This window comes from Empidonax traillii, unplaced genomic scaffold (assembly GCF_003031625.1).
Source record: "Empidonax traillii isolate 1590-97213 ecotype Southwest subspecies unplaced genomic scaffold, ASM303162v1 scaffold17:size2698205, whole genome shotgun sequence".
NCBI lineage: Eukaryota > Metazoa > Chordata > Aves > Passeriformes > Tyrannidae > Empidonax > Empidonax traillii.
In genome coordinates this window covers 676,509-684,967 of record NW_020955210.1, presented here as the reverse complement: position 1 = coordinate 684,967, position 8,459 = coordinate 676,509, and the positions used below count along the sequence as shown (strand labels likewise).

Below are 8,459 nucleotides of genomic sequence, written 5' to 3'. Positions count from 1 at the left end.
CAGTCTCCAAAATCCCTGCATAAAATAACCTGCCTGTGCACATAATGATAAATACTCACCTTGCAAGTTTTTTTTATGCTCGTTTAACAGTCCTCAATAACTTTGTTTCACATACCCTTACAAGAAAAAAGAGTCAGTTTTGTATACGTATACAAGAACAAGGTTCTGGTTGGTAGCAGTCAAGTATCTGGGAAATAAAATCAGAGATAGATAGATACAGACAGATAGACAGACAGACAGACATATAAAAACTTATCTTCACACCGTCATTAGAGAATTGCAGACTCAAAAGAAGTTAAGCACCTATCTTCTTTACTCCTAGGTTAAAGAGCTTAACCAAAGTCTTAACCATTACAGATGGAAACTAGTTATTTTATTTTCAATTCTTTCCTCCTGCAGGTCTAACCTGAAAAAAGTTTCGGGGCATTAGAATTTAAAGAGCAGAAGAACTCAGTGACTCGGAAGGAAGAATACCAGATAGACCACTACTAAACCTCAGAGACACACAACTTCCCAATCCAGAAACAGAGCACATGTAGCAAAAATGACAACACTGTTTAATAATAATAATGAAAAAAGAAAAACAGGAACATCTACAAGTACAATTAAAAATTTATTTCTCTTTCTGCATTGAAGTGAGTACATGTTTACACACAATGTGACCAAAAAAATCCTCTGGACATTAAGGAAGGTTGCAAGTGTATTTTCTTTTATAACCATCAAGAATATCAGCACGGAAACAGAAGAAAAGAAAAAACACATAACTTTGGATGGTATATCATCCAGCACTTCTGGTTTTACCCACCCCCAAAACCCCACTCGCAGGACACTTCTGGCAAAAGTCCCTGAATATATCCTCTGTCCCCACCAAACATTCACTACATTTTAAAAAACAGGTTCAGTGGCACTTAAATATGACTTCAGGAACATTTTGAAATACAGTGCATCCATGCTGCATGCATTTCACTTTGCTGTAAGACTTAGACATAAGGCAAATATTACCTTACCTCTCAAATACTCCATGACTAGACAACCTTAGTATATACAACTCTGTTAAATGCAGAGATGCCTTGTTTCCCTTCACTGATTTTCCTTCTGATCAAGAAAGCAATTCAAGGAGGTTGTGTGCTATACTCATCACAAATTGCAAGGTATTAAATTGTTAAAACAAACAGCAACAAATAAAAATAAACCGTATTCGCATATCCAAAACTTATTTCTGTCACTTAAATAATTTCATCTGCAATTACAAAATACATACACTTAAATATCTTTGTAAGAAACAATGATCTAAGATATCACAGATTATGATTTGCTTTTGACAATCTAACTGCCCTTACTCTGGCACAAAGATAAACCTGGACAGTGTTACTACCTAGAATATTCTCCTATTATAATTAATTTCCTTAAATATACAGTAAATTCGCTTTAACTATTCTGACAGATAGTGCAAATAAAGACATTCTTTGGGTCGCAATTTTAAAATATTACCACCAATGCTATCCTCAATTTAATATTGTTTAGTAATTAAGTAACAAAATATTTTAAGTATACACATTTTCTAACATCTGCTTAACAATGCGTTTTCTTCAGTTACCTCAGCTTAAATGCAGATCACAAAAAATTAATAAGCTACAATGCTTCTCACCTATCCAAAAGATATGTTATATTCATACTTAAATAAATATATTTATAAACCTACCTATAAGTTCCCCATTGCTTTCCACATAGTTTTATTATCCAATGGCATACTACATCAAATCATGATATCAAAATATCTTTAAAGACGACAAAGATCACTTCAGAAGTACTGCTCAAAGGCAATGAAACAATGCTTTGAGAACCTAAGCACATATGTTAGGCCTACACAGATCCAGCACATTGTATAATAGCATAGTTTATGCTTCTTTTAGAGTCAACTACTGTTTTGCCTTAGCCACATATAAAAAGCTTATCTTAAATATTACCCATCGCAGATGTAGCAATGCAAAGCGGCCCTGTTTGCTATCTAATGTTGCTGGCTGGTTTTACACGTTTATTTGAAGTTACTGGTGCCTGATGGCTAGTTCCATTAGTGGTATTTGTTGCTGAGCCATTCACAACAATGTAATCGACCTTGTTTTCCAATTTCACCAGGCGTTGTAAGATGTCATCCAGAAGAACAGCAATTGTTCTCTTAAGATCAGCTAAAGATAATGGAAAAAACAAATTAGAGACTATTATTTACTATGTGTGGAAAAGAACTGCTATTTCAACATATTCACATCTTAAGGCTTGCTATCCTCCCTACTGTATGCTTTGGAAAGGAATGAAGATTGATAGACAAGTATAGCTGCTTGATTTTTCTTTAATACCATTTCTTTGTTATTTTATACCACCATAATAGGGAACTGTGAAGCAGACAATTAAATATTTGAGTGTAAGAACAAAATCACTAGTTGGAGCATTAGAAGTGACTACTCAAAGGCAGTATTGCAAAATTCATTCAGTCAATAGTACTAGAACACACAGTTATAACATCTCTTAGCCTTGGACAACAACATATTTAAATACTTTCCAACATAAAAAAGGTATTAAATAGTTTTCCCCTAAATAAGAGATCTAGCCCATAGAAAAACTGCTATGATACAGTATCTTATCGCTTATTATTTAAGCTGTGAAGTGGGGGAGGAGGATGAATCTATCTATTTACGCCTCTGCTGACTGAAAAACAAGAGTTTTTTCTATTTAAGAGCAGTGTGTACTACTTTGAAAGAGAAAAAACATAACTTTACAGCTTTCATTTAAAAAAGAAGATATTCAGATAACTAGTATAGCTTTTTCCTCTTACCGTATCCTGCCATAGATGCTCCACCACCACCATTCATTAAATTTTTATTTTCTTCTGCCAATGCTTTGACATATCTTCTGCTGAGATCTAATATCTGTCCACGCAACTCAGCACTGCTTTGGCGTCTTGGATACTGAAAAGTGTAGCGTAGCAACATCAAACCCCAGATGATTCCAAAAACTAGTAAAAACATACTCAGTTTCTGGGACATATTTTTTCTTGAAAATGTTAGAAACATTTCTGATGAAGGCCACAGGCGTGTCTTAATTTCAAGAAAAGTAACTGAATTTGGCTTTGTCAAATTATATTACATATTAAACAAAAATAAGATTTCTATGAAGTGAATCTTCTGGCTGGATCATCTTGACTACATCTCCTCATGTTTTAGTTGGTCTTGATTCCTGAAATTTGTAAAGTATCACCTGGTTATTCAAAATTGCTGCAGTTGTTGAGATCAGGGACAAGTATCAGTTCCTACATAGAGTACTATATCATCATCTAGCAAACAATTGTGGATTTTTATCTACTTAGAGGTTCAATCATATTTCTATCTCACCTGTTATTTACAGCATTTCCTCTTCCTATTTTTACCAGTTTTTATTCTCCAAAAATTAGAACTTCTACAAATCACCTTAAGTATTTTAAATACTGTAATTTAAACTACCGTTAAACCCACATGCATTTCATACAAAATGTAGTATCTAGAAGAGACTTGTAAAACATTCATAGACAACATTTTGATGAGTTATACACATACATCTACACACAAGAAAAAGATCTTGTAGAATGATTCACATTATTCTTATTCTTCACTTAAAAGCCCAGGGCAAGTATAAAGAGAAAACATGTAGCATAAAATTTCTTGGCTGGTTAGTTAGTTCAAAGTCTCCTCTTCTGGTTTTGTACACCATTAAGAGTTTTTGTTTGTTTTGGTGTTTTGCTACTGAATAAAGAAATAAAACCAAAATAAACTGGCATATTGCACCCACATTTAGCATTTTACTACAGTTTGAAAAAATGTCTTACCATAGCAGCCAAATCTGATCCCTCAATAGATTTAAGGCTTCACTTATTAAGTGGTAGGAAAGCTTCAGCAGTTAAACAACAAATGTCCAGATAGTTTGAGGCAGTATGAGCCACATATCTTCAGGGAGCTCTGCAACAGGGGAAAAAGAAAAAAGATTTAAACAAAACAAAGTGAAGAGATCTTCATTTTCTCGTGGAGTGGTTGAAGTTGAGGGCTTCAAGCCACATATGTTTAAAACAGAAATAGATTTTTAAACCTAACTTGAAGCAATTCTTAGGGAAGAAGAGAGAATTAATTTCCATTTTACTATATATGCATACATATAAATGCCCAGTAACTGACTTCAACACAGTTTTAAAAGAAAACTTGGTAAGAATCTCACTCAATATTTCTTCCTTCTTCTGTTATAAGACAGTGACAGCAGATGGTCCAGATTCATCATATATGTAAAATGCACATGTATTTACATATGCATCATTCTCTTCTTAATTTTTACCCCTCAAACACATCCCATCTTTTCAGTCTCTTTACATGCATACACCTTATACTTCTCATTTTTTACCTATCTCTGAAACTACTCCAATTATTTTATACTTTCTTCAATGACAGTTTCTACCATTTAACATACTCTGGATAAAGCCACTCATTTTATGCAATAGTTACGTTTTTCCCTGTTACGTTTATGTTACTCCCTGTTCTTCCCCATGTATTACCTGTCACGAGCACTTTTTAGACTAAAGTTACACATTGAATAGAGCTCCTCACCAGACTTTCTATAGTGGTACTTCGGTCTCTGTTTTTATCAGAATATTGAGACTGAACTTCTCATGCTTCTGAGCTCTCCTCTAAACAGCTCCGCCTCCAAAGCATTTTTCATCTCCTCCACTGACTCATTCAAGCGGTCTTATGCCAACACACCACGGTCTGCTGCAAACACAAGTGTCACTGCCAGCAGGGCTTGTCACTTCCCCTTCACCTTCACTATTCAGATAATCCTCTCAACAGGCAGGCCAACGCGCCTGATTCAAGTGGTAAATTTTTGAAGCGCTCTAAAATCAACACACGTATCTAAATTATTCTGAAAATTATTAACCCCAGGCAGGGGCAACATTAGGACTTTGACACCACAGCTGCTGTAAAGTAACAAGCTCCTGTGTGTAAAATGCCCTATAGTAAATGACAGTATATAAACCCTTACTTTTACTGTTGGGTGCACTAATGCAAGCGGAAATCATAAATCACTGAATGAGGAATAGCTCACTTCACCTCCACTGTGGGATACAACCATGCATATGGACAGACAGCCAACAAACAATAATTTGAATTCCCACTGTAAATTCAGTGGGATGTACTTTCTTCAAGGAACGTGTTTATCCCCCAAAAAACTGTTTTAAGAGAAAAATTTGTCTTAAGTACAAAAAATAAGAGAGAAAACAATAAAACTTACTTTCTACAGCATGAATATTTGGAATTGTGTGGTTTAAGATTTCCTGAAACAGATCCTCCCTAAATATGCACTTTTCCCTAGCTCTCTGCCAAATCCATGGCTCTGCACTCAGACTTTAAAACATAAACTGCACCCACATCATTATGCATCTACATAATCCGTGAACAGTATCAAATATGATGGAAAATATTTACATATGAGGCCCAGGAGTAGGGCATTCACATGATGGCTCAGAAGACTAAACAATATTTCTCAAGAAGAGAACACAAGTTTCCACCATCATTCCAAAAAGTCTGCATCTTCTATTAATTAAAATAATAATAATAATAATAATAATAATAATAAAGACTGAAAATAACAGATAGTTCTTGAAGAATTTAAATTAAGTTCAGCTCTCCAAAGATCCTTAGCCATATCTCATCCTGAAGCATTCAGACAATATCACTACAGCGCTTTGGAGTGGAAATAATTCTGCCACCACAACGTAAATAAGACCACAAAGACAGGATAAGAGGTCTAGCCAAGAGGAACAGATTGAATAAACTCCTGCCAAGGAGCAGCAGTAATTGCAGGCTGGGCCTTTGCCTTGTGTATCTGATTCACAGTGCACACACTAACTACTGAAACCAACGGAAATCAAGGACTCAACCTGCTGGGAAAATGGCATAATACCCAAATACTGACCCTGGGCAAAGGAACTGGGAGCAAGGTGTACCAAAATGAAGGCATCTGTACTTTTCCTAAGTATCTTTAAAGGCCGTTCCCCCATAATGAATTCCACTGTAATTTCAAAGTTCTGGGAGATCTGGTCTTCTCTTTCCCCCTGAAGCACGCACTTCTAGTGACCCCTAACACACTCCGTGCACAACCCTTACAAGAGTACACAGTATGAAGTAACAAAAAAACAAAAGTAAGCTTATACTCACATGATTTCAAAGCAGGAAAAAAAGAGTATTGGAGCAGCAGGTGTACATATTAGGAAGAAAAGAGCACAACAAGTAAGACGAATGGATTGGAATATTCTTTTACTTCTTGTTGCCTTGAAGGGTCAGCACTTTTCTACCTGAACATTACAGTTTAAAACAAACCCTGTCCTCAGAATGGACCTCTGTTTTCAGTAATTCAGAGGTAGTATCCCATGAGATAACAGCACACATGTAAGAAAAAACATAGCCTCATTCTCTCAAATCCTTCTTACCCACCACCCCCTGAGCAGGGGAAAAGGGAAGCCGAGACTTCCTTCTTCACACTGACTTGTCTCAGATAGGAACACAGGCTCATCACTCTCCCAACCACAGCTGAGGGGCTTTTATGGAAGAGGCAGTCAAAGGACCACAGAGAGCAACAGCAAAAAAGGGTGCTTCAGAGCTAGTCCTTGTTGGAATTCCTACCATCCCTAATCATGGAGACTAAGACAAAAGGAAGACAACTAGGAAGATAAAGGAGTACAATCAGGACAAAATTTGAAAATCTGAGGAGGGAAAGAAAAGAAACAAGACCTCAAACTAACAAACACAAAACAAAACAAAAAATTCAACCAAACGAACCCAAATCAAACAAAACCCCTGAGCTGACTGTGCAGGCAAAATGGCAATCAAAAAATCCATGAAGAAGAGAATATATTTCAGATAATCCTTTCAATAAGCAGCCTGAAGTGACGGATTAAAGTGGCAATTTTCCAAAGTTCTTTAAAATCAGCATATATATCTAAATTATTCTGAAAACTACAAGCCCAGGCCAGAGGCACCATTAGAACCTGGAGCTAACACCTATTTCTGAATGAGGATCTGACACTAAGTTTGCCTTTCACACACATATAAAGAATCTGGTTTTCTTCACTGTTGCCATTGCTAGTCGTCTGAGAAATGTATTGCCATAACCTACCAATATGGATTCAACTTTGTCCACTGGTATCACAACACTAGCAACGAAAGCAATGAAGTAAGGCACTCATTCCCTCCAAAATAAAATCGTTCTATCCTGTGAGCTGTATTTCAATATCAGTCATATATAAATTATATTACAGAGTGCATGAAAAAAAGGAACTAAGGCAAAAGAAAAAGCAGTGGAAAATGTATTATATGTTCCATAATAAAGCAACGTTCTACTATCTACTGGATGCTACTTAACTAAACAGTAGCATCAGACTTCAGTTTGAACACTGACTCTTCTCCACAGGAACCAGCCCATACTCACAAAACATCCTTCTTGAATTTTGTTGCAAAGTCTTCCTCAGATTCTGCTTTACTTATTTCCAGAAAGACCCAGGGATTATATTAATGTACAACACAGAAATGAAACAGACTGTAAGGCAAATGAATGCCTCATACGTCCTCTGAAACAATCTCAGGTTATCAGGAAAACAAGACATACCCAAATCCTTAAAAGGTTACAACACACTTTACAGCACTGTCAGTTCTGCTAGTTTGGTGTTTCTTTAGTCATCATTTTTATATTCTATTTGAGAGACTCTAGCCCTCCTAAACCACTCAGCAGGGCAAATTTCAACCTATCCTGCAGAGATGGTGTGTACTTTCTAGTTTTGAAAAATGTACAGGACAGATGAAGATAATTATTTGTAAGAGAAAAAAAGAAAGCAGCTAGTACAAAAGGTATTTTTGGTTGTTATGAATAAGCAGCTTTAGCAAAAAAAACTAACAAAACAGAGTCAACAAGATGTAAAGAATCCAGAAAACTGAAGCCTGAAAATCCCATTTCATTCAAAGATCAAAAATACTATTAAGGATAAAGCCAAGAAAAATGCAGTGAAAGTATTATCGTTAGCATACAGTCCAAAAAAGTCACCTCTTTGGTTACATAATTTGAAAGACAGAATGCCAACTACCGAGGCAATAGTTCTTCAGTGATACTCTGGAGACCTAGACAGGTCTCTAATGAACTAATATACTAAGAAAGCAGGCTTGAAAAATGGGAATTTTACTCAGTGTATTACTTAGTACCATAATATTTATCTGTTCCTCACTGCCAAATTATCATGAACAACAACATGACACTGTGAATTCAAGAGCAAGTCTGGCTTTGTGACCAGTTATTATTATTAACTGTATAAACACAAGACGTGATTTATCAAGATAGAGATAAAAAAAAAAAAAAAAAAAAAAAAAAAAAAAAAAAAAAAAAAAAAAAAAAAAAAA

The 8,459-nt window shown here is 35.6% G+C and overlaps 1 protein-coding gene across 3 annotated transcripts in view; it reads right to left on the bottom strand.

The window, feature by feature from the left end:
* Nucleotides 1–594: 594 nt before the first annotated feature.
* The window catches only part of CCDC126 (coiled-coil domain containing 126), a 14,204-nt gene continuing 6,339 nt past the window's right edge, over nt 595–8,459 (bottom strand). The window contains exons 1-4 of one of the 3 annotated variants that reach the window (XM_027895923.1): nt 4,571–6,240; nt 3,857–3,986; nt 2,831–3,231; nt 595–2,186 (exon numbers count right to left, since the gene is read on the bottom strand). In XM_027895923.1, coding sequence (XP_027751724.1) covers nt 2,005–2,186; nt 2,831–3,068 — 420 coding nt within the window. In that variant the 5' untranslated portion in view covers nt 3,069–3,231; nt 3,857–3,986; nt 4,571–6,240 and the 3' untranslated portion in view covers nt 595–2,004. Of the gene's footprint in view, nt 2,187–2,830; nt 3,232–3,856; nt 6,241–8,459 lie in introns of those variants that run through there. The other 2 variants (XM_027895932.1, XM_027895916.1) reach the window with 2 other exon arrangements.